Source organism: Bombina bombina, chromosome 1 (genome assembly GCF_027579735.1).
Source record: "Bombina bombina isolate aBomBom1 chromosome 1, aBomBom1.pri, whole genome shotgun sequence".
In the NCBI taxonomy this organism is placed as follows: Eukaryota; Metazoa; Chordata; class Amphibia; order Anura; family Bombinatoridae; genus Bombina; species Bombina bombina.
The window spans coordinates 1,467,003,063-1,467,030,213 of record NC_069499.1 but is presented as its reverse complement, the minus strand read 5'-3'; the positions used below and the strand labels follow the sequence as shown (position 1 = coordinate 1,467,030,213).

Here is a 27,151-nt window from a genome sequence, read left to right as displayed (position 1 = left end):
TTGTGAAGTAACACCGACAAGGCAGAAATCTGTCCCTTCAGGGAACTTGCAGATAATCCTTTTTCCAATCCTTCTTGAAGGAAGGATAGAATCCTAGGAATCTTAACCTTATCCCAAGGGAATCCTTTAGATTCACACCAACAGATATATTTTTTCCAAATTTTGTGGTAAATCTTTCTAGTTACAGGCTTTCTGGCCTGAACAAGAGTATCGATAACAGAATCTGAGAATCCTCGCTTCGATAAAATCAAGCGTTCAATCTCCAAGCAGTCAGCTGGAGTGAAACCAGATTCGGATGTTCGAACGGACCCTGAACAAGAAGGTCTCGTCTCAAAGGTAGCTTCCAAGGTGGAGCCGATGACATATTCACCAGATCTGCATACCAAGTCCTGCGTGGCCACGCAGGAGCTATCAAGATCACCAACGCCCTCTCCTGATTGATCCTGGCTACCAGCCTGGGGATGAGAGGAAATGGCGGGAACACATAAGCTAGTTTGAAGGTCCAAGGTGCTACTAGTGCATCCACTAGAGCCGCCTTGGGATCCCTGGATCTGTACCCGTAGCAAGGAACTTTGAAGTTCTGACGAGAGGCCATCAGATCCATGTCTGGAATGCCCCACAGCTGAGTGACTTGGGCAAAAATTTCCGGATGAAGTTCCCACTCCCCCGGATGCAATGTCTGACGACTCAGAAAATCCGCTTCCCAATTTTCCACTCCTGGGATGTGGATAGCAGACAGGTGGCAGGAGTGAGACTCCGCCCATAGAATGATTTTGGTCACTTCTTCCATCGCTAGGGAACTCCTTGTTCCCCCCTGATGGTTGATGTACGCAACAGTTGTCATGTTGTCTGATTGAAACCGTATGAACTTGGCCCTCGCTAGCTGAGGCCAAGCCTTGAGAGCATTGAATATCGCTCTCAGTTCCAGAATATTTATCGGTAGAAGAGACTCTTCCCGAGACCAAAGACCCTGAGCTTTCAGGGATCCCCAGACCGCGCCCCAGCCCATCAGACTGGCGTCGGTCGTGACAATGACCCACTCTGGTCTGCGGAATGTCATCCCTTGTGACAGGTTGTCCAGGGACAGCCACCAACGGAGTGAGTCTCTGGTCCTCTGATTTACTTGTATCTTCGGAGACAAGTCTGTATAGTCCCCATTCCACTGACTGAGCATGCACAGTTGTAATGGTCTTAGATGAATGCGCGCAAAAGGAACTATGTCCATTGCCGCTACCATCAACCCGATCACTTCCATGCACTGAGCTATGGAAGGAAGAGGAACGGAATGAAGTATTCGACAAGAGTCTAGAAGTTTTGTTTTTCTGGCCTCTGTTAGAAAAATCCTCATTTCTAAGGAGTCTATAATTGTTCCCAAGAAGGGAACCCTTGTTGACGGGGATAGAGAACTCTTTTCCACGTTCACTTTCCATCCGTGAGATCTGAGAAAGGCCAGGACGATGTCCGTGTGAGCCTTTGCTTGAGGAAGGGACGACGCTTGAATCAGAATGTCGTCCAAGTAAGGTACTACAGCAATGCCCCTTGGTCTTAGCACAGCTAGAAGGGACCCTAGTACCTTTGTGAAAATCCTTGGAGCAGTGGCTAATCCGAAAGGAAGCGCCACGAACTGGTAATGTTTGTCCAGGAATGCGAACCTTAGGAACCGATGATGTTCCTTGTGGATAGGAATATGTAGATACGCATCCTTTAAATCCACCGTGGTCATGAATTGACCTTCCTGGATGGAAGGAAGAATAGTTCGAATGGTTTCCATCTTGAACGATGGAACCTTGAGAAACTTGTTTAAGATCTTGAGATCTAAGATTGGTCTGAACGTTCCCTCTTTTTTGGGAACTATGAACAGATTGGAGTAGAACCCCATCCCTTGTTCTCTTAATGGAACAGGATGAATCACTCCCATTTTTAACAGGTCTTCTACACAATGTAAGAATGCCTGTCTTTTTATGTGGTCTGAAGACAACTGAGACCTGTGGAACCTCCCCCTTGGGGGAAGTCCCTTGAATTCCAGAAGATAACCTTGGGCTATTTCTAGCGCCCAAGGATCCAGAACATCTCTTGCCCAAGCCTGAGCGAAGAGAGAGAGTCTGCCCCCCACCAGATCCGGTCCCGGATCGGGGGCCAACATTTCATGCAGTCTTGGTAGCAGTGGCAGGTTTCTTGGCCTGCTTTCCCTTGTTCCAGCCTTGCATTGGTCTCCAAGCTGGCTTGGCTTGAGAAGTATTACCCTCTTGCTTAGAGGACGTAGCACCTTGGGCTGGTCCGTTTCTACGAAAGGGACGAAAATTAGGTTTATTTTTTGCCTTGAAAGGCCGATCCTGAGGAAGGGCGTGGCCCTTACCCCCAGTGATATCAGAGATAATCTCTTTCAAGTCAGGGCCAAACAGCGTTTTCCCCTTGAAAGGAATGTTAAGTAGCTTGTTCTTGGAAGACGCATCAGCCGACCAAGATTTCAACCAAAGCGCTCTGCGCGCCACAATAGCAAACCCAGAATTCTTAGCCGCTAACCTAGCCAATTGCAAAGTGGCGTCTAGGGTGAAAGAATTAGCCAATTTGAGAGCATTGATTCTGTCCATAATCTCCTCATAAGGAGGAGAATCACTATCGACCGCCTTTATCAGCTCATCGAACCAGAAACATGCGGCTGTAGCGACAGGGACAATGCATGAAATTGGTTGTAGAAGGTAACCCTGCTGAACAAACATCTTTTTAAGCAAACCTTCTAATTTTTTATCCATAGGATCTTTGAAAGCACAACTATCCTCTATGGGTATAGTGGTGCGTTTGTTTAAAGTGGAAACCGCTCCCTCGACCTTGGGGACTGTCTGCCATAAGTCCTTTCTGGGGTCGACCATAGGAAACAATTTTTTAAATATGGGGGGAGGGACGAAAGGAATACCTGGCCTTTCCCATTCTTTATTAACAATGTCCGCCACCCGCTTGGGTATAGGAAAAGCTTCTGGGAGCCCCGGCACCTCTAGGAACTTGTCCATTTTACATAGTTTCTCTGGGATGACCAACTTGTCACAATCATCCAGAGTGGATAATACCTCCTTAAGCAAAATGCGGAGATGTTCCAACTTAAATTTAAATGCAATCACATCAGGTTCAGCCTGTTGAGAAATGTTCCCTGAATCAGTAATTTCTCCCTCAGACAAAACCTCCCTGGCCCCATCAGACTGGGTTAGGGGCCCTTCAGAGATATTAGTATCAGCGTTGCCATGCTCTTCAGTATCTAAAACAGAGCAGCCGCGCTTACGCTGACAAGTGTTCATTTTGGCTAAAATGTTTTTGACAGAATTATCCATTACAGCCGTTAATTGTTGCATAGTAAGGAGTATTGGCGCGCTAGATGTACTAGGGGCCTCCTGAGTGGGCAAGACTCGTGTAGACGAAGGAGGGAATGATGCAGTACCATGCTTACTCCCCTCACTTGAGGAATCATCTTGGGCATCATTGTCATTATCACATAAATCACATTTATTTAAATGAATAGGAATTCTGGCTTCCCCACATTCAGAACACAGTCTATCTGGTAGTTCAGACATGTTAAACAGGCATAAACTTGATAACAAAGTACAAAAACGTTTTAAAATAAAACCGTTACTGTCACTTTAAATTTTAAACTGAACACACTTTATTACTGCAATTGCGAAAAAACATGAAGGAATTGTGCAAAATTCACCAAATTTTCACCACAGTGTCTTAAAGCCTTAAAAGTATTGCACACCAAACTTGGAAGCTTTAACCCTTAAAATAACGGAACCGGAGCCGTTTTAAACTTTAACCCCTTTACAGTCCCTGGTATCTGCTTTGCTGAGACCCAACCAAGCCCAAAGGGGAATACGATACCAAATGACGCCTTCAGAAAGTCTTTTCTAAGTATCAGAGCTCCTCTCACATGCGACTGCATGCCATGCCTCTCAAAAACAAGTGCGCCACACCGGCGCGAAAATGAGGCTCTGCTTATGCTTTGGGAAAGCCCCTAAGGAATAAGGTGTCTAATACAGTGCCTGCCGATATTATTATATCAAAATACCCAGATAAAATGATTCCTCAAGGCTAAATATGTGTTAATAATGAATCGATTTAGCCCAGAAAAAGTCTACAGTCTTAATAAGCCCTTGTGAAGCCCTTATTTACGATCGTAATAAACATGGCTTACCGGATCCCATAGGGAAAATGACAGCTTCCAGCATTACATCGTCTTGTTAGAATGTGTCATACCTCAAGCAGCAAGAGACTGCATACTGTTCCCCCAACTGAAGTTAATTGCTCTCAACAGTCCTGTGTGGAACAGCCATGGATTTTAGTTACGGTTGCTAAAATCATTTTCCTCATACAAACAGAAATCTTCATCTCTTTTCTGTTTCTGAGTAAATAGTACATACCAGCACTATTTCAAAATAACAAACTCTTGATTGAATAATAAAAACTACAGTTAAACACTAAAAAACTCTAAGCCATCTCCGTGGAGATGTTGCCTGTACAACGGCAAAGAGAATGACTGGGGTAGGCGGAGCCTAGGAGGGATCATGTGACCAGCTTTGCTGGGCTCTTTGCCATTTCCTGTTGGGGAAGAGAATATCCCACAAGTAAGGATGACGCCGTGGACCGGACACACCTATGTTGGAGAAATAAAGTTTAAATGAAAACATAAGCAGAAGATTCAAACTGAAACAGCTGCCTGAAGTACTTTTCTACCAAAGACAGCTTCAGAAGAAGAAAACACATCAAAATGGTAGAATTTAGTAAAAGTATGCAAAGAAGACCAAGTTGCTGCTTTGCAAATCTGATCAACCGAAGCTTCATTCCTAAACGCCCAGGAAGTAGAAACTGACCTAGTAGTATGAGCTGTAATCCTTTGAGGCGGAGTTTTACCCGACTCGACATAAGCATGATGAATTCAAGATTTCAACCAAGATGCCAAAGAAATGACAGAGGCCTTCTGACCTTTCCTAGAACCGAAAAAGATAACAAATAGACTAGAAGTCTTTCGGAAATTCTTAGTAGCTTCAACATAATATTTCAAAGCTCTAACTACATCCAAAGAATGCAATGATTTCTCCTTAGAATTCTTAGGATTAAGACATAATGAAGGAACCACAATTTCTCTACTAATGTTGTTGGAATTCACAACCTTAGGTAAAAATTTAAAAGAAGTTCGCAACACTGCCTTATCCTGGTGAAAAATCAGAAAAGGAGACTCACAAGAAAGAGCAGCTAATTCAGAAACTCTTCTGGCAGAAGATATGGCAAAAAGGAACAAAACTTTCCAAGAAAGTTATTTAATGTCCAATGAATGCATAGGTTCAAACGGAGGAGCTTGAAGAGCCCTCAGAACCAAATTCAAACTCCAAGGAGGAGAAATTGACTTAATGACAGGTTTTATACGAACCAAAGCTTGTACAAAACAATGAATATCAGGAAGATTAGCAATCTTTCTGTGAAAAAGAACAGAAAGAGCAGAGATTTGTCCTTTCAAGGAACTTGCAGACACACCTTTATCCAAACCATCCTGAAGAAACTGTAAAATTCTCGGAATTCTAAAAGAATGCCAGGAAAAATGATGAGAAAGACACCAAGAAATATAAGTCTACCAGACTCTATAATATATCTCCCTAGATACAGATTTACGAGCCTGTAACATAGTATTAATCACAGGGTCAGAGAAACCTCTTTGACTAAGAATCAAGCGTTCAATCTCCATACCTTTAAATTTAAGGATTTGAGATCCTGATGGAAAAAAGGACCTTGCGACAGAAGGTCTGGCCTTAACGGAAGAGTCCACGGTTGGCAAGAGGCCATCCGGACAAGATCCGCATACCAAAAACTGTGAGGCCATGCTGGAGCTACCAGCAGAACAAACGAGCATTCCTTCAGAATTTTGGAGATTACTCTTGGAAGAAGAACTAGAGGCGGAAAGATATAGACAGGATGATACTTCCAAGGAAGTGACAATGCATCCACTGCTACCGCTTGAGGATCCCTGGATCTGGACAGATACCTGGGAAGTTTCTTGTTTAGATGAGAGGCCATCAAATCTATTTCTGGAAGTCCCCACATTTGAACAATCTGAAGAAATACCTCTGGGTGAAGAGACCATTAGCCCGGATGTAACGTTTGGCGACTGAGATAATCCGCTTCCCAATTGTCTATACCTGGGATAAGAACCGCAGAAACTAGACAGGAGCTGGATTCCGCCCATACCAGAATTCGAGATACTTCTTTCATAGCCAGAGGACTGTGAGTCCCTCCTTGATGATTGATGTATGCCAGAGTGGTGACATTGTCTGTCTGAAATCAAATGAACGATTCTCTCTTTAGAAGAGGCCAAGACTGAAGAGCTCTGAAAATTGCACGGAGTTCCAAAATATTGATCGGTAATCTCACCTCCTGAGATTCCCAAACCCCTTGTGCTGTCAGAGACCCCCACACAGCTCCCCAACCTGTAAGGCTTGCATCTGTTGAAATTACAGACCAGGTTGGAAGAACAAAAGAAGCCCCCTGAACTAAACGATGGTGATCTGTCCACCACGTCAGAGAGTGTCGTACAATCGGTTTTAAAGATATTAATTGAGATATCTTTGTGTAATCCCTGCACCACTGGTTCAGCATACAGAGCTGAAGAGGCCGCATGTGAAAACGAGCAAAGGGAATCGCGTCCGATGCCGCAGTCATAAGACCTAGAATTTCCATGCATAAGGCTACCGAAGGGAAAGATTGTGACTGAAGGTTTCGACAAGCTGATATCAATTTTAGACGTCTCTTGTCTGTCAAAGATAGAGTCATGGACACTGAATCTATCTGAAAACCTAAAAAGGTTACCTGAGTCTGAGGAATCAATGAACTTTTTGGTAAATTGATCCTCCAACCATGATGTTGATGTTGATGTTGACACAAGTCGATTCGTATGAGATTCTGCTAAATGTGAAGACTGAGCAAGTACCAAGATATCGTCCAAATAAGGAATACCACAATACCCTGTTCTCTGATTACAGACAGAAGGGCACCGAGAACCTTCGTAAAAATTCTTGGAGCTGTAGCTAGGCCAAACGGCAGAGCCATAAACTGGTAATGCTTGTCTAGGAAAGAGAATCTCAGAAACTGATAGTGATCTGGATGAATCGGAATATGCAGATATGCATCCTGTAAATCTATTGTAGACATATAATGCCCTTGCTGAACAAAAGGCAGGATAGTCTTCGCTGGGTTTACTGGGACACGGGAAAGAAAAAATCTCTTTGCTGGAGGCCTTATCTTGAAGCCAATTCTGTACCCTTCTGAAACAATGTTCTGAATCCAAAGATTGTGAACGGAATTGATCCAAATTTCTTTGAAAAAACGTAATCTGCCCCCTACCAGCTGAGCTGGAATGAGGGCCGCACCTTCATGTGGACTTAGGAGCTGGCTTTGATTTTCTAAAAGGCTTGGATTTATTCCAGACTGGAGATGGTTTCCAAACTGATACCGCTCCTGAGGATGAAGGATCAGGTTTTTGTTCCTTGTTGCGACGAAAGGAACGAAAACGATTATTACCCTGGAAAGAAAGGGAAAGCAGAGTAGACTTAGAAGACATATCAGCATTCCAAGTTTTAAGCCATAAAGCTCTTCTAGCTAAAATAGCTAGAGACATATACTTGACATCAACTCTAATGATATCAAAGATGGCATCACAAATAAAATTATTAGCATGTTGAAGAAGAATAAAAATGCTATGAGAATTATGATCTGTTACTTGTTGCGCTAAAGCTTCTAACCAAAAGATGAAGCTGCAGCAACATCCGCTAAAGATATAGCAGGTCTAAGAAGATTACCTGAACACAAGTAAGCTTTTCTTAGAAAGGATTCAATTTTCCTATCTAAAGGATCCTTAAAGGAAGTACCATCTGCCGTAGGAATAGTAGTACGCTTAAGAGTAGAGACAGCCCCATCAACCTTAGGGATTTTTTCCCAAAACTCTAATCTGTCAGATGGCACAGGATATAATTGCTTAAAACGTTTAGAAGGAGTAAATGAATTACCCAAATTATTCCATTCCCTGGAAATTACTTCAGAAATAGCACTAGGGACAGGAAAAACTTCTGGAATAACTACAGGAGATTTAAAAACCTTATCTAAACTTTAGAATTAGTATCAAGAGGACCAGAATCCTCAATTTCTAATGCAATTAGGACTTCTTTAAGTAAAGAACGAATAAATTCCATTTTAAATAAATATGAAGATTTATCAGCATCAACCTCTGAGACAGAATCCTCTGAACCAGAAGAACCATTATCAGAATCAGAATGATGATGTTCATTTAAAAATTCATCTGAAAAATGAGAAGTTTTAAAAGACTTTTTACGTTTACTAGAAGGAGGAATAACAGACATAGCCTTCTTAATGGATTTAGAAACAAAATCTCTTATGTTATCAGGAACACTCTGAGTGTTAGATGTTGACAGAACAGCAACAGGTAATGTAACAGTACTAAAGGAAATATTATCTGCATTAACAAGTTTGTCATGACAAACAGTACAAACAGCTAGAGGAACAGATACCATAAGTTTACAGCAGATACACTTAGCTTTGGTAGCTCCAGCCCCAGGCAGCGATTTTCCAGAAGTATCTTCTGACTCAGTTTCAACGTGGGACATCTTGCAATATGTAATAGAAAAAACAACATATAAAGCAAAATTGATCAAATTCCTTAAATGACAGTTTCAGGAATGGGAAAAAAATGCCAGTGAACAAGCTTCTAGCAACCAGAAGCAATAAAAAATGAGACTTAAATAATGTGGAGACAATAGTGACGCCCATATTTTTTTAGCGCCAAAAATGACGCCCACATTATTTGGCACCTAAATGCTTTTGGCGCCAAAAATGACGCCACATCCGGAACGCCGACACTTTTGGCGCAAAAGAACGTCAAAAATGACGCAACGTCCGGCGACACGTATGACGCCGGAAACAGAAAAAAAAAAAATTGCGCCAAAAAAGTCAGCGCCAAGAATGACGCAATAAAATGAAGCATTTTCAGCCCCCGCGAGCCTAACAGCCCACAGGGAAAAAGTCAAATTTTTAAGGTAAGAAAAAAACATAATTTATGCTTACCTGATAAATTCCTTTCTTCTGTTGTGTGATCAGTCCACGGGTCATCATTACTTCTGGGATATAACTCCTCCCCAACAGGAAATGCAAGAGGATTCACCCAGCAGAGCTGCATATAGCTCCTCCCCTCTACGTCAGTCCCAGTCATTCGACCAAGAATCAACGAGAAAGGAGTAACCAAGGGTGAAGTGGTGACTGGAGTATAATTTTAAAAAATATTTACCTGCCTTAAAAACAGGGCGGGCCGTGGACTGATCACACAACAGAAGAAAGGAATTTATCAGGTAAGCATAAATTATGTTTTCTTCTGTTATGTGTGATCAGTCCACGGGTCATCATTACTTCTGGGATACCAATACCAAAGCAAAAGTACACGGATGACGGGAGGGATAGGCAGGCTCATTATACAGAAGGAACCACTGCCTGAAGAACCTTTCTCCCAAAAATAGCCTCCGAAGAAGCAAAAGTATCAAATTTGTAAAATTTGGAAAAAGTATGAAGCGAAGACCAAGTTGCAGCCTTGCAAATCTGTTCAACAGAGGCCTCATTCTTAAAGGCCCAAGTGGAAGCCACAGCTCTAGTGGAGTGGGCTGTAATTCTTTCAGGAGGCTGCTGTCCAGCAGTCTCATAGGCTAACCGTATTATGCTACGAAGCCAAAAAGAGAGAGAGGTAGCAGAAGCTTTTTGACCTCTCCTCTGTCCAGAATAAACGACAAACAGGGAAGAAGTTTGACGAAAATCTTTAGTTGCCTGCAAGTAGAACTTGAGGGCACGAACTACATCCAGATTGTGTAGAAGACGTTCCTTCTTTGAAGAAGGATTTGGACACAAGGATGGAACAACAATCTCTTGATTGATATTCCTGTTAGTAACTACCTTAGGTAAGAACCCAGGTTTAGTACGCAGAACTACCTTGTCTGAGTGAAAAATCAGATAAGGAGAATCACAATGTAATGCTGATAACTCAGAGACTCTTCGAGCCGAGGAAATAGCCATTAAAAACAGAACTTTCCAAGATAACAATTTTATATCAATGGAATGAAGGGGTTCAAACGGAACACCCTGTAAAACGTTAAGAACTAAGTTTAAACTCCATGGTGGAGCAACAGCTTTAAACACAGGCTTGATCCTAGCTAAAGCCTGACAAAAGGCCTGGACGTCTGGATTTTCTGACAGACGCCTGTGTAACAAGATGGACAGAGCTGAAATCTGTCCCTTTAATGAACTAGCCGATAAACCCTTTTCTAAGCCTTCTTGTAGAAAGGACAAGATCCTAGAGATCCTAACCTTACTCCAGGAGTAACGTTTGGATTCACACCAGTATAGGTATTTACGCCATATTTTATGGTAAATCTTTCTGGTAACAGGCTTCCTAGCCTGTATCAGGGTATCAATAACCGACTCAGAAAAACCACGTTTTGATAAAATCAAGCGTTCAATTTCCAAGCAGTCAGCTTCAGAGAAGTTAGATTTTGATGTTTGAACGGACCCTGTATCAGAAGGTCCTGTCTTAGAGGTAGAGACCAAGGCGGACAGGATGACATGTCCACTAGATCTGCATACCAAGTCCTGCGTGGCCATGCAGGTGCTATTAGAATCACTGATGCTCTCTCCTGTTTGATTTTGGCAATCAATCGAGGAAGCAGCGGGAAGGGTGGAAACACATAAGCCATCCCGAAGTTCCAAGGTGCTGTCAAAGCATCTATCAGAACCGCTCCCGGATCCCTGGATCTGGACCCGTAGTGAGGAAGCTTGGCGTTCTGGCGAGACGCCATGAGATCTATCTGTGGTTTGCCCCAACGTCGAAGTATTTGGGCAAAGACCTCCGGATGAAGTTCCCACTCCCCCGGATGAAAAGTCTGGCGACTCAAGAAATCCGCCTCCCAGTTCTCCACTCCCGGGATGTGGATTGCTGACAGGTGGCAAGAGTGAGACTCTGCCCATCGAATTATCTTTGATACTTCCATCATTGCTAGGGAGCTTTTTGTCCCTCCCTGATGGTTGATGTAAGCTACAGTCGTGATATTGTCCGACTGAAACCTGATGAACCCCCGAGTTGTTAATTGGGGCCAAGCCAGAAGGGCATTGAGAACTGCTCTCAATTCCAGAATGTTTATTGGAAGGAGACTCTCCTCCTGATTCCATAATCCCTGAGCCTTCAGAGAATTCCAGACAGCGCCCCAACCTAGTAGGCTGGCGTCTGTTGTTACAATTGTCCAGTCTGGCCTGCTGAATGGCATCCCCCTGGACAGGTGTGGCCGATGAAGCCACCATAGAAGAGAATTTCTGGTCTCTTGATTCAGATTCAGAGTAGGGGACAAATCTGAGTAATCCCCATTCCACTGACTTAGCATGCATAATTGCAGCGGTCTGAGGTGTAGGCGTGCAAAAGGTACTATGTCCATTGCCGCTACCATTAAGCCGATCACCTCCATGCATTGAGCTACTGACGGGTGTTGAATGGAATGAAGGACACGGCATGCATCTTGAAGCTTTGTTAACCTGTCCTCTGTCAGGTAAATCTTCATTTCTACAGAATCTATAAGAGTCCCCAAGAATGGAACTCTTGTGAGAGGAAAAAGAGAACTCTTCTTTTCGTTCACTTTCCATCCATGCGACCTTAGAAATGCCAGAACTAACTCTGTATGAGACTTGGCAGTTTGAAAGCTTGAAGCTTGTATTAGAATGTCGTCTAGGTACGGAGCTACCGAAATCCCTCGCGGTCTTAGTACCGCCAGGAGGGCACCTAGAATCTTTGTGAAGATTCTTGGGGCCGTAGCCAATCCGAATGGAAGAGCTACAAACTGGTAGTGCCTGTCTAGGAAGGCAAACCGTAGATACCGGTGATGATCTTTGTGGATCGGTATGTGAAGGTAAGCATCTTTTAAATCCACTGTGGTCATGTACTGACCCTTTTGGATCATGGGCAAGATTGTCCGAATAGTTTCCATTTTGAACGATGGAACTCTTAGGAATTTGTTTAGAATCTTTAAATCTAAGATTGGTCTGAAAGTTCCCTCTTTTTTGGGAACCACAAACAGGTTTGAGTAGAACCCTTGTCCTTGTTCCGACCGCGGAACCGGATGGATCACTCCCATTAATAACAGATCTTGTACACAGCGTAGAAACGCTTCTTTCTTTATCTGGTTTGTTGACAATCTTGACAGATGAAATCTCCCTCTTGGGGGAGATAATTTGAAGTCTAGAAGGTATCCCTGAGATATGATCTCTAGCGCCCAGGGATCCTGAACATCTCTTGCCCAGGCCTGGGCGAAGAGAGAAAGTCTGCCCCCCACTAGATCCGGTCCCGGATCGGGGGCTCTCGGTTCATGCTGTCTTTGGGGCAGCAGCAGGTTTCCTGGCCTGTTTGCCCTTGTTCCAGGACTGGTTGGGCTTCCAGCCTTGCCTGTAACGAGCAACAGCTCCTTCCTGTTTTGGTGCAGTGGAGGTTGATGCTGCTCCTGTTTTGAAATTCCGAAAGGGACGAAAATTAGACTGTCTAGCCTTAGCTTTGGCTTTGTCTTGAGGTAGGGCGTGGCCCTTACCTCCTGTAATGTCAGCGATAATTTCTTTCAACCGGGCCCAAATAAGGACTGCCCCTTGAAAGGTATATTAAGTAATTTGGACTTAGAAGTAACATCAGCTGACCAGGATTTTAGCCACAGTGCCCTACGTGCCTGTATGGCGAATCCTGAGTTCTTAGCCGTAAGTTTGGTTAAATGTACTACGGCCTCCGAAATGAATGAATTAGCTAGTTTAAGGACTCTAAGCCTGTCCATAATGTCGTCTAGCGTAGATGAACTAAGGTTCTCTTCCAGAGACTCAATCCAAAATGCTGCCGCAGCCGTAATCGGCGCGATACATGCAAGGGGTTGCAAAATAAAACCTTGTTGAACAAACATTTTCTTAAGGTAACCCTCTAATTTTTTATCCATTGGATCTGAAAAGGCACAGCTATCCTCCACCGGGATAGTGGTACGCTTAGCTAGAGTAGAAACTGCTCCCTCCACCTTAGGGACCGTTTGCCATAAGTCCCGAGTGGTGGCGTCTATTGGAAACATCTTTCTAAATATTGGAGGGGGTGAGAACGGCACACCGGGTCTATCCCACTCCTTAGTAACAATTTCAGTTAATCTCTTAGGTATAGGAAAAACGTCAGTACTCGCCGGTACCGCAAAGTATTTATCCAACCTACATAGTTTCTCTGGTATTGCAACGGTGTTACAATCATTGAGAGCTGCTAAGACCTCCCCTAGTAATACACGGAGGTTCTCCAATTTAAATTTAAAATTTGAAATATCTGAATCCAATCTGTTTGGATCAGAACCGTCACCCACAGAATGAAGCTCTCCGTCCTCATGCTCTGCAAGCTGTGACGCAGTATCAGACATGGCCCTAGTATTGTCAGCGCACTCTGTTCTCACCCCAGAGTGATCACGCTTGCCTCTTAGTTCTGGTAATTTAGACAAAACTTCAGTCATAACAGTAGCCATATCTTGTAATGTTATCTGTAATGGCCGCCCAGATGTACTAGGCGCCATAATATCACGCACCTCCCGGGCGGGAGATGCAGGTACTGCCGCGTGAGGCGAGTTAGTCGGCATAACTCTCCCCTCGCAGATTGGTGAAATTTGTTCACATTGTACAGATTGACTTTTATTTAAAGTAGCATCAATACAGTTAGTACATAAATTTCTATTGGGCTCCACCTTGGCATTGGAACAAATGACACAGATATCTTCCTCTGAGTCAGACATGTTTAACACACTAGCAATAACTTGCAACCTGGTTATAATCCTTTTTTAGCAAAAACGTACTGTGCCTCAAAGAGGTACTTAAACGATTAAATGACAGTTGAGATAATGAACTGAGAAAACAGTTATAGCATCAACTTTAAAACAACACAACTTTTAGCAAAGGTTTTGTTCCCATTAGTAAGATAACATAACTAAATTTGACATAAAAATTATTGAGTAACGTCTTTATCCACAGTCAATATAAAAAATTCTCACAGCTCTGCTGAGAGAATGTACCTCCCTTCAAGAAGTTTGAAGACCCCTGAGATCTGTCAGAGATGAACCGGATCATGCAGGAAAAATAATAATAGCTGACTGGAAATTGTTGATGCGTAGCAAAGAGCGCCAAAAAACGGCCCCTCCCTCTCACACACAGCAGTGAAGAGAAACGAAACTGTCACAATTCAAAACAAACTACTGCCAAGTGGAAAATAAAGCCCAAACATTTATTTACTCAGTACCTCAGCAATGTAAACGATTCTACATTCCAGCAAAAACGTTTAACATGATATAATACTTATTAAAAAGATTAGTGACCTTTAACAGAGTAGTTCCGGTGAAGTACCATTCCCAGAATACTGAAGTGTATACATACATGTCATTATAACGGTATAGCAGGATTTTCTCATCAATTCCATTCAGAAAATAAAAACTGCTACATACCTCAATGCAGATTCATCTGCCCCTGTCCCCTGATCTGAAGCTTTTACCTCCCTCAGATGGCCGAGAACAGCAATATGATCTTAACTACTCCGGTTAAAATCATAGTAAAAACTCTGGTAGATTCTTCCTCAAAGTCTGCCAGAGAAGTAATAACACGCTCCGGTGCTATTATAAAATAACAAACTTTTGATTGAAGTCATAAAAACTAAGTATAATCACCATAGTCCTCTCACACATCCTATCTAGTCGTTGGGTGCAAGAGAATGACTGGGACTGACGTAGAGGGGAGGAGCTATATGCAGCTCTGCTGGGTGAATCCTCTTGCATTTCCTGTTGGGGAGGAGTTATATCCCAGAAGTAATGATGACCCGTGGACTGATCACACATAACAGAAGAAAATTGATTTATTCATATGCATTATCCCAAATATGAAACTGACTGTCTGAAATAAGGAATGTTGAACATCCTGAGTCAAGGCAAATAAATGTTTGAATACATATATTTAGAACTTTATAAAAAAAGTGCCCAACCATAGCTTAGAGTGTCACAGAAAATAAGACTTACTTACCCCAGGACACTCATCTACATGTTGTAGAAAGCCAAACCAGTACTGAAACGAAAATCAGCAGAGGTAATGGTATATAAATAAGAGTATATCGTCGATCTGAAAAGGGAGGTAAGAGATGAATCTCTACGACCGATAACAGAGAACCTATGAAATAGACCCCGTAGAAGGAGATAATTGAATTCAAATAGGCAATACTCTCCTCACATACCTCTGACATTCACTGCACGCTGAGAGGAAAACCGGGCTCCAACCTGCTGCGGAGCGCATATCAACGTAGAATCTAGCACAAACTTACTTCACCACCTCCATAGGAGGCAAAGTTTGTAAAAACTGATTTGTGGGTGTGGTGAGGGGTGTATTTATAGGCATTTTGAGGTTTGGGAAACTTTGCCCCTCCTGGTAGGAATGTATATCCCATACGTCACTAGCTCATGGACTCTTGCTAATTACATGGTTTATCTGGTAAAATTCTTATATATATATATATATATATATCTATATATATATCTATATATATCTATATATATATATCTATATATATATATATATATATATATATATATATATATATATATATAAATATAAATTGGTGGTTCAAGTGAACAGAGGCACTCGCCGTGTATCAAATTGTGCTTTTATTATTTGTCATTTCAGGAGTCTGATGACAGGCATCACAGCCCGAAAACGTTTACTCGTATGAGATAATAAAAGCACAATTTGATACATGGCGAGTGCCTCTGTTCACTTGAACCACCAATTTATGTTAATAATTTGGGAGCACCCCGACGTTGGAAGTATATAGTGAGTGCTGGTAACTTTGGATTGATATATATATATATATATATATATATATATATATATATATATATATATATATATATATATATATATATATAAAAAAAAATATAAAGCAATACAATAAAAAGAATTATTGAATTAAATTGTATGAGGGGGAAGAAGAAAATAGATTAGACATCATTTATACAGATTTGTGTGTTTATTGTATTCTAAAATTGATTCTTTGGTGTTAAAACTAAAACAGTAAGGGGTTGGAGTGTTTAATATTTCTAAATATGTAAGAGGCTTTTGACTGTGTAAAATATATATTTACACACACACACATATATATATATATATATATATACACATACACTGTGTATATAAAACATACATCCCAGTGCTTACATGTATAGTTTCAGTAGGGTTTATAATAATCACAGATCAAGCATTTATGCTTTTAGGGTTGCTGCTTGAAAATATGTTAATACTAAATTCTCTATTTTATGAAGCATTATATAAACAAAATAATACAATTTTATATAGGATAGGTTAGCTTCAAGAAAAGATAGGTAGCAGAAAGAAAAAAAAAAAAGCCTGAAAAACAAACAAAAAACACATATACTAAAGGTTATGTTTACAACCATCTACAAGCTGGCTGGGCCTAATCGTTGGGATCATGGACATAAATGCCTTTAAGCTATGGTGACTTTTCTTTTCAAAAATATTCAGTGTCTTACAATTTAGTCTTCTCGCTCTCTCCGTAGTGCCAACCATCTCTAGCCTCAGGAACCAGTAGGGTGATGAAGTCGCCATCTTTAAAGCTCAGCAAAGTACTATTGTCACCAGCAGCATGTGAAAAGATGGCCTGGACCCTTGTTCTACCATTCCTCTCAAGTCCAGCAGCCATAGAGCTGGAGCGAGGCAGAGTCTTGTTTTCAGCTGCCCAAAATAGAAAGCCAGAAGATGAATATTGAACATCAAAAGGCTACATGCAGCAGAGAGACAATTTACAGAACAGTTATTTGGTAATGTTTTTTGCCTGCATTGTGTGACTTTAAAGAAATCATCATAGCTTTATATTTGCTATTATATTAAAACATTAATAAAATCAAAACAAGAGCAATCTAGTAAGAAAAGGAAGTATAAAAAAGAAAGCAATAGCAGATATGTCCATTATATTTTAAAGTACATTTGTCCAACAATTAGTCTTGAGTGCTGGAGAACGACAACATATTTCGATGTCCATAAAATGTAGTCTTTCTCCACCCCTTAAAGGTAAATTCTTAATAACCCCATAGTAAAGTTTCCTCAATTATATCAGAAATTCCAAATATTAGTTTTAATGGTTTTGTTCTGCACCACATCAATTTTAAATAAAGACTTAAGAAGACAAAAATAACAGGATAAATAATGCTCAGGTGGACTGACAGATTGATGGACATTTGTAACTTACTAGTACAAAGATATTTATGTGCTAAACATTTTACAAGATTATGCTTATGTTAACCTACTAGGAAGCAGAAACTGATAACCAGAATCAAGTAATCAGAAAAAGAATGATTCCTTACCAACTGTATAGCTGTTTTTGGGAGGCACGCTCTTGCGTGCTGGAAGGGTGTTTGAATAGGAATCACTGATCTGCTTGTGTGGTGCTGAGGGAGATTTGGACTGGATTGGTTTCATATCTCCCCAATGTTCATAACTGGTGCCACTGGGACCAGAAACACCATTCATTATGGGGGTGCCTTCTTGAGCAGACATTCTCTGTAATTGAAATAATAAAGTTGTATCGTGAACATTCCTCCTGTTACATGCTGCATAAAGGTACTAGAAGAATACTCTATATACCTACCCCTACAAAGGGTGCCAACTCTGGAGGCACAGGTAGAGGTTTGGCACCAGGTATGGGGTCTGAGATAGACAAACTTGACTTTGAGGAGGTCAGAGGCCCAGAAAGAGGTCCTGATATTATAGTACCATTGCTACTTGCAGTCATCTGTTGCATGATTTGCAGGGCTCTATCTGGGATCTTGTTGGGATCAGCACTAGATTGATGCCAAGAAGGAATCTTCTGGGTCAGGAGGTCTCTGCCCTGGAAAGAAAAAAAAATGTACTTGCACTAAACATATATATGTTTATACATGTATATTTTGTACATGCCTGAACACATTAACATTCTTAGTATGATACCTAATAATAGTAACTGCCCTAGCCAATAATATGGCAAAAAAAGGTCAGTCATGAATATCTTCCTGTGAAGTTAAGTTCAAAATGGTGTACAACATGCAACCTTCACAACTAAAAAAATGTTCTAGCAGATTTTCTATACCAGGAGCTTAAAGGGACATTATACACTCATTTTTTCTTTGCATAAATGTTTTGTAGATGATCTATTTATATAGCCCATAAAGATTTTTTTTTTTTAATTTTTTATAGTTTTAATTGTGGGCTTTCCAGCTACATTTTTAACAGAGCTAAACTGAGAGCTTCTAAGTAAGTGTTTAAACTGTTTTATACTGGATTTTTATATAAGTATCTGTGCATCTTATTCTTTATAGTAGTGTCTATTACATGCAGCTATATGAAAATTGGTGTAAACTGTCCCTTTAATTAGTTTTAGAAGCACAAGTAAAAGTGTGATCCATACTTCTCAGTCAAATCCAAAGTAAAAGCACCCATATATTTCATGATGTGTAACACTTTAAAACATCCACAAATTAAAAGCAACATTGGAGCAAAGCCATAAACATTGCAGCAGACCCAACATTTCTGCATTTTTCCTTTCTCAATGACGCCATATTTCTTTTGTTTGTCTTATGTTTTTCATTTAAATGTTATACTGTTAATTAGAATATTTTAATTAGACTGTAAAATAATTATTCAGAAAGTGAAAAAGAACACATGAAAATTTACGTGCACTTTAATATTGACATTCATCAGACAGAAAAATGTCTCCAAGTCTTAACTTCGACAACACAAGCAGTTGCCATAATTACTGGCAGTGCCTGATATTCTCCAATTAGTCTATAAAAAATAAGCCAGACCCTCTTTTGATGTACAGTATATGTGCAGTTAAGGAGTCTACCACCAGATGGCAGGAAAGCTTTGCAAATGAGTCACCTTGCCTGGCAATATAGTAGGGCTTTTCTCTTTCCCTCCCTTCTTACAGCCAAGTGGCACTGCATCTCGCTGAGTAAGAAGCATGTGGGAAGCTCAAAATGTGTGTGTGGGAGTTGGGAACAAGGCTTTCATTTTCAATAGCTTCCCCCAAATCTTACTCTCCCCCCCCACCTCTTTCCTTCTAGAGGAATAGGTGGGCTGTAAACACTGCAAATCACATTATGCCGAATGTGCACAGGCACCAAACCAAAGAAGCATCTCTTACATCACAGTACAAAAACCACATGCATTTGGATTTTATAGCTGTTGAATGACATATATTTAGCTACAGTTAACAAGTATTTAGGTGGTTAAAAGGGGGTTAAAAATAAAGTAGAACACATATCGTTGTGTGCATAAATTAAACAAGACAAGTTGTTTATTAAAGTAAACAATTCAAATTTGCTATATAATAAATATCTGTGCCATCTTTAATTGATCTGTGTATCCCTGTCATCCTAACGGCTCCTCTACATGTAATCAAAATAACAAATCCAATTTTGCACTTTCCGACAAATTGATTTCTTCAAAGTAGATGTGTTCTGGTCACTACAGTAGGCTGACCTGTCAGACATTCGTTATATGAAAGGATGTGCATGCCATGCATCTTTCAGACCTATTATAGTCCTAAACGTATCACTTTCTAGGCCCTTCACAGATCTGTTCTGTCCAAAGAAAGTGGGTATGGGTCTGGCCAAAGACAAGGTTAGGGACAAAACCTTGCTCTGGTAACTGTATGAGAACTGAGTAGAATTCTCAGGATTGTGTATATATCTGAGGACTGCTCAAAAAGGACCTTCCTTTCACTAGGTCATGATGAAAAAAAAAAAAGTTTAGATAAGGACTGATGAAGTCTAAACCGTATCTCTGTGAAACAAATCTCCACAACTCTCAACAGGGAGAGAATGGAAGAGGAAAAATGAAATTTATGCTTACCTGATAAATTAATTTCTTTTAAGATATGAAGAGTCCACAGATTTCATCCTTACTTGTGGGATATCGCCTCCTGGTCAGCAGGAGGAGGCAAAGAGCTCCACAGCAGAGCTGCATAAATAGCTCCTCCCTTCCCTCCCAACCCAGTCATTCGACCGAAGTTAGGAAGAGAAAGGAAAAGCCAAGGAGCAGAGGTGACTGAAGTTTAACAAAAATAAAAACCTGTCTCTAGAAAAAAACTACAGGGTGGGCCGTGGACTCGTCATATCGTAAAATAAATAAATTTATCAGGTAAGCATAAATTTCCTTTTCTTTTACAAGATATGACGAATCCATGGATTTCATCCTTACTTGTGGGATACAATACCAAAGCTATAGGACACAGATGAAAGGGAGGGACAAGACAGGAACCTAAACGGAAGGCACCACTGCTTGAAGAACCTTTCTCCCAAAAACAGCCTCAGACGAGGCAAAAGTATCAAATTTGGAAAATTTGGAAAAAGTGTGAAGAGACGACCAAGTTGCAGCCTTGCAAATCTGTTCAACAGAAGCATAATTTTTAAATGCCCATGAGGAAGCCACAGCCCTAGTAGAATGAGCCGTAATTCGTTCTGGAGGCTGCTGTACAGCAGTCTCATATGCCAAACGGATGATACTCTTCAGCCAAAAAGAAAGAGAGATAGTCTCTCTCACCACTACGTTTCCCAGCAAAAACAACAAATAATGAAGATGTTTGACGAAAATCTTTAGTCGCCTGCAAGTAGAACTTCAAGGCACGGACTACGTCCAAATTATGTAACAGACGCTCCTTCTTAGAAGAAGGGTTAGGACACAAGGAAGGAACAACAATTTTATGATTAACATTCTTGTTAGAAACAACCTTAGGAAGAAAACCAGGTTTGGTACGTAACACCACCTTATCAGAATGGAAAATAAGATAAGGAGAATCACATTGTAATACCGATAGCTCAGAAACTCTGCGAGCAGAAGAAATAGCAACCAAAAATAAAACTTTCCAAGATAATAACTTAAAGGAACATTAAACCCCATTTTTTTCTTTCATGATTCAGATAGAGAATACTATTTTAAACAACTTTCTAATTTACTTCTATTATCTAATTATCTAATTCTTCCGCAAGACAAAAGGGTGGTGCTTGCACCAGAATATCGTCCAAGTATAGGGCTACTGCAATACCCTGAGTACTGGCAACGGCTAGAAGAGCCCCCAGAACCTTCGTAAAGATTCTTGGAGCAGTAGCTAGGCCAAACTGAAGGGCAATGAACTGGAAGTGCTGGTCCAGGAATGCAAACCTCAGGAACTGAAAGTGTTCCCTGTGGATTGGAACATGAAGGTAACCGTCCTTCAGATCTATAGTGGTCATAAACTGTCCTTCCTGACTTAAAGGAAGGATGGACCTTATTGTCTATCTTGAAGGAAGGGACACTGAGAAATTTGTTTAAGCACTTTAGGTTCAGAATTGAGCGGAAAGTTCCCTCCTTCTTTGGGACCACGAAAAGGTTTGAATAAAACCTGTCAGGGTGCCAGGAATCAGACTGAGACGAGAAGTGCAAAAATAATCATACCTTTATTAATAGCAAAAAATAATAAAAAGTCCACAAGTCAAATAAGCCAGGAGTCAAAACCAGAGCTGGTAGTCAGACGAGCAGAGTCAGGAGCCAAAGCGAATAGTCAGACGAGCCGGAATCAGGAACAAGGAAAGAGCAGAGTCAGGAACAAGCCAGGGATCAGGAACCAGGAAGGACGTCAGGCAGCCAGGTAATACACAGGAACTCTCACAAACAGGTCTGAGACAACACAAAGGCAAAGCATACTGAACAGAGGCCCTTTAAATAAGTGATGACATCACAATTCTGAGACTGCATCCTGTCTCACATGGATGATGCACACCAGTCTGGCCATAAAAGGAAGTGCACGAAATGAGCAGCATCCCCCACAATGCACCATAGTCAGGAAGAGAGGCGAGTAAAATGGCTGCCAGCAGCACATGGCAAACACAACAGGGAAAAAACTCTGACAGTACCCTCCCCTCAACGACCCCTCCCCCGCGGGAGGACAAAAGGAGGAGGGCGGGAGCATGAACATCAGAGAAGGGAAACCAAGAACGCTCCTCCGGACCGTAGCCCCTCCAGTGAACCAAATACTGTACACGGCCCCTGGACATACAAGAGTCAATAATGCTGCTGACCTCATACTCCTCATGGTTGTCAACAAAGATGGGACGGGGACGAGGCAACACAGTGGTAAACCGATTACAAACCAATGGTTTCAAGAGGGAGACAAGAAAAACATTGGAGATGCGCATAGCAGGAGGAAGGTCACAGGATTAACCCGTCTGAGTATTCGAAAAGGACCAACATAACGCGGAGCCAATTTATTGGAAGGCACACGAATGTTCAAGTTGTGGGAGGACAGCCAAACTCTCTCACCAACCTGGTAGGAAGGTGCGGGCAGACGCCTACGATAAGCCTGGAATTTTTGGCACTGCATAGACCGATGAAGGCAATCCTGAATCTGCACCCACATGGAACGGAGTTGCCGGAGATGCTCCTCCAAAGCCGGAATACCCTGAGACATGAATGAATCGGGCAACAAGGATGGTTGAAACCCATAATTCGCCATGAACGGGGATAACTTAGAGGAAGCATTAATAGCACTATTACGAGCAAACTCTGCCCAAGGTAACAGTTCAGACCAATTATTGTGTTGATCTGAGACATAGCAACGGAGGAACTGTTCCAGAGCTTGATTAGACTGTTCCGCAGCCCCACTGGATTGAGGGTGATATGCCGAGGAGAAGGAAAGCTGGATCCCCATTTGAGCACAAAAGGAACGCCAAAATCTGGAGACAAACTGGCTACCCCGGTCCGACACTATCACCTTGGGTAACCCATGTAAACGGAAGACCTCCCGGGCAAAAATTTAAGCAAGCTCATGAGCGGTAGGTAGGTAGGTTGACAATGAAGTCCATGGAAAGATGTGTCCAAGGACGCTCACCATAAGCAATAGTTAATAAGAAGACCCACAGGAAGACGTCGAGGAGTCTTATTCTGTGCACAAACTGAGCAGGAGGCAACATACGCAGCAACATCAGAACGAAGACCTGGCCACCAGAATTGTCGAGTGACAGACCAAATCATTTGGTTCTTGCCTGGGTGACCTGCGGCTTTAGGATAGTGGTAAGTGTGCAAAAGTTTAGTTTGAAGATTCTCAGGAACAAAACACTTAACACTAGGTTTCTCAGAAGGTGCATTGGTTTGTGCAGCAAGGATCTCCTCCCCCAAGGGAGAAGTCAAATTAGTACGTATGGTAGCCAAAATATGGTCAGGAGGTATAACAGGAGTAGGTACAGACTCCTCCTTGGACAGAGGAGAAAATTGTCGAGAGAGGGCATCAGCCCTAACATTATTACTACCAGGCAGGTAGGAGACCACATAATTAAACCGAGACAAAAATAGCGCCCATCTGGCCTGTCGGGGCGACAAACGTTTTGCTTCAGATAGATAAGTTAAATTCTTGTGGTCAGTAAGAATGAGCACTGGCACGCTAGTACCCTCAAGAAGATGCCTCCATTCCTTAAGTGCCAAAATTATGGCCAGTAATTCCCTGTCACCAATTTCATAATTGCACTCCGCTGGAGACAATTTCCTAGAGAAGAAACCACATGGATGCAAGGAACCGTCAGGCGTAGGACGTTGAGACAAGAGGGCACCTACACCAGTCTCAGACGCATCGACCTCAAGAACGAAAGGCAGGACAGGGTTAGGATGAGCCAGAACTGGAGTGGCAGCAAAGGCTGTCTTAAGACTATCAAAGGATTTAATGGCAGTAGGTGACCAATGGAGTGGATCATTCTCTTCACGGGTCATGTATGTGATAGGTTTGACCAAGGAAGAAAAGTTTTTAATAAACTTTCTATAGTAATTGGCGAACCCCAAAAAACGTTGAATAGACCGAAGACCAACTGGGCGAGGCCACTGCAGAACTGCAGATAACTTGTCAGGATCCATGGAGAACCCTGCAACGGAGATAACATAACCTAGGAAGGTTACTTGACTCTGATGGAACTCACATTTCTCGAGTTTACAAAACAGGCCGTTCTCACGTAGTCTCTGAAGAACCCGTGTAACATCAGAACGATGAGCCTGTGAGTTAAACGGTGAGTTTATGAGGATGTCGTCTAAGTACACCACAACATACTGTTGCAACATATCTTGTAGGACATCATTAATAAATTCCTGAAAAACAGCAGGAGCATTACATAGGCCAAAGGGCAATACAAGATACTCATAATGCCCGCTCCTGGTGTTAAATGCTGTTTTCCATTCGTGGCCCTCCTTAATCCTAACGAGATTGTACGCTCCTCTCAAATCAAGTTTAGTAAAGACCGTAGCTCCCTTGAGGCGGTCAAAGAGTTCCGTAATAAGCAGAATAGGGTAAGCATTCTTAATGGTAAGACGATTAAGACCCCTATAATCGATACATGGTCTTAACTCGCCACCCTTTTTCTTCACAAAGAAGAAGCCAGCCCCTGCAGGAGAGCAGGATTTGCGGATGATCCCCCGTGACCGAGCATCGGCAACACACTCTTCCATAGCACAATTCTCTGCAACAGACAGTGGGTACACCCGGCCCCGAGGAGGAATGGCTCCGGGTTCTGGCAATTGAGATACCGAAGAAGTGCACAAGACTTTAACTGGTTTCCGAAGGCAAATGGAAATACATTGCAGGGACCACGACAAAATTTCGGACCTGCGCCAGTCGAGACTGGGATTGTGCTTTTAGAGTCAGGGATAACCCAGAACAACCGGAAAATGTGGAGAGTTTATCACCTGGAACTGGAGGGTTTCAAAATGGAGAGCCCCAACAGCCATGGACAACGGAGCAGTTTCGTGAGTAACGAGTGCGGGCTGAAGGGGCCTGCCATCAATGGCCTCAATAGCCAGTCGAACGGACCGAGGCAAAACAGGAATGGAGTGCTTTGATATGAAAGCACTGTCAATGAAATAGCCCGCAGCACCGGAGTCAACAAGAGCCTGAGTGACTATGGAGGAGTCCACCCAGGAAAGGACAACCATGACCAAAGGTTTCTCCTTAAGCGGTTCCGGGGACGAGGATAAACCACCCAAGGTCTGCCCCCGACAGGACCTTAGGTGTGAGCGTTTCCCGGCCATGTAGGACAAGACTTCAAAAGGTGGCCCTGTAACCCACAATAGAGGCAGAGCCCCTCCCTCCTCCTAAAGGCCCTCTCCGCCGCGGAGAGACGCGTGAATCCCAGCTGCATCGGCTCAGCAGTACCTGGTGACTCGGGACCAGGAGGCATGGGAGGAGAGGGAGGCATGGGTGGGAATGAACACGTAGGAGACAACGGAACAGGTGGTTTCCGCAAGCACTCCTTGAAAGAGGGCCTCTGAGTCTGATGTCAATTAGGATCAAAAAAGACACCAATTCCTCGAGATCCTCTGGTAAATCTCTGGCAGCAACTTAGTCTTTAATCGCATCAGAGAGCCCATGAAAGAAGGTGGCAACAAGGGCTTCATTGTTCCAACCTACCTCTGCGGCAAGCGTACGGAACTCAATAGCATACTGAGCAACAGATCTTGTACCTTGCTGAATGGACATGAGTCGTTTAGCAGCAGAGGAGCGAGCTGGAACATCAACTACCATTCGAAAGGAGGCCACAAATTCAGGGTAATTTGAAATCACAGGTTTATTAGTCTCCCACAAGGGATTAGCCCAGGCAAGAGCTGTGTCAGAGAGTAACGAGATGAGAAATCCCACCTTAGCTCTGTCAGAGGGAAACGCCTGAGGTAACATCTCAAAGTAAATGCCCTAAATATACCGAATATCACAAAGAAAAAAATGTGAAATAAATGTGATAACAAAAATCATAAAAGGAAAACCAAATAAAGTTCTGAATCAAGGATATGTCTGTGTCCTCTGGATGAGTTTTTCAGCTTGTTAGCATTCCTCAGTGAGATCCCATAAAAAAGGAAACAGAAAATTGCAACATAGTGTGAATCTGTAATGGCACTTTGAGGAAGTAGTTGTTTTGTAACAAATGACTACTCACATTTGTTGGAGCTTTCCACTAAGCTCAAGGATATGCGCACTCCCACTTTATACTGATGGGAAAACAGTACACTAGGCAAAACTTGGATACAAATTTATTTTAAAATATATAAAAGCGTCACATAAGCCTTGATAACACCACAATGTAAGGGTACAAAAGCAGATATGCTGTAACAAATGCTTCAAATCGCCAAACTTGCAAAGAGGTAAATGGATCAGCAGGAGTGTGACCGCTGAAACCAAAACCTTTTTAGTAGCAAGACAATAGCGCTAAGCCCCCAGGTGATACATTGCAGGGACCACGACAAAATTTCGGACCTGCGCCAGTCGAGACTGGGATTGTGCTTTTAGAGTCAGGGATAACCCAGAACAACCGGAAAATGTGGAGAGTTTATCACCTGGAACTGGAGGGTTTCAAAATGGAGAGCCCCAACAGCCATGGACAACGGAGCAGTTTCGTGAGTAACGAGTGCGGGCTGAAGGGGCCTGCCATCAATGGCCTCAATAGCCAGTCGAACGGACCGAGGCAAAACAGGAATGGAGTGCTTTGATATGAAAGCACTGTCAATGAAATAGCCCGCAGCACCGGAGTCAACAAGAGCCTGAGTGACTATGGAGGAGTCCACCCAGGAAAGGACAACCATGACCAAAGGTTTCTCCTTAAGCGGTTCCGGGGACGAGGATAAACCACCCAAGGTCTGCCCCCGACAGGACCTTAGGTGTGAGCGTTTCCCGGCCATGTAGGACAAGACTTCAAAAGGTGGCCCTGTAACCCACAATAGAGGCAGAGCCCCTCCCTCCTCCTAAAGGCCCTCTCCGCCGCGGAGAGACGCGTGAATCCCAGCTGCATCGGCTCAGCAGTACCTGGTGACTCGGGACCAGGAGGCATGGGAGGAGAGGGAGGCATGGGTGGGAATGAACACGTAGGAGACAACGGAACAGGTGGTTTCCGCAAGCACTCCTTGAAAGAGGGCCTCTGAGTCTGATGTCAATTAGGATCAAAAAAGACACCAATTCCTCGAGATCCTCTGGTAAATCTCTGGCAGCAACTTA

At 42.5% G+C, this 27,151-nt stretch overlaps 1 protein-coding gene across 4 annotated transcripts in view; it reads right to left on the bottom strand.

Annotated features, from left to right (window-relative positions):
• Positions 1–27,151, bottom strand: part of BAIAP2 (BAR/IMD domain containing adaptor protein 2) — a 549,446-nt gene that overhangs the window by 86,525 nt on the left and 435,770 nt on the right. For all 4 annotated transcript variants that reach the window (XM_053706634.1, XM_053706611.1, XM_053706618.1 and 1 more), the window contains exons 8-10: positions 17,768–18,007; positions 17,484–17,679; positions 16,653–16,854 (exon numbers count right to left, since the gene is read on the bottom strand). In XM_053706634.1, coding sequence (XP_053562609.1) covers positions 16,653–16,854; positions 17,484–17,679; positions 17,768–18,007 — 638 coding nt within the window. The remainder of the gene's footprint in view (positions 1–16,652; positions 16,855–17,483; positions 17,680–17,767; positions 18,008–27,151) is intronic.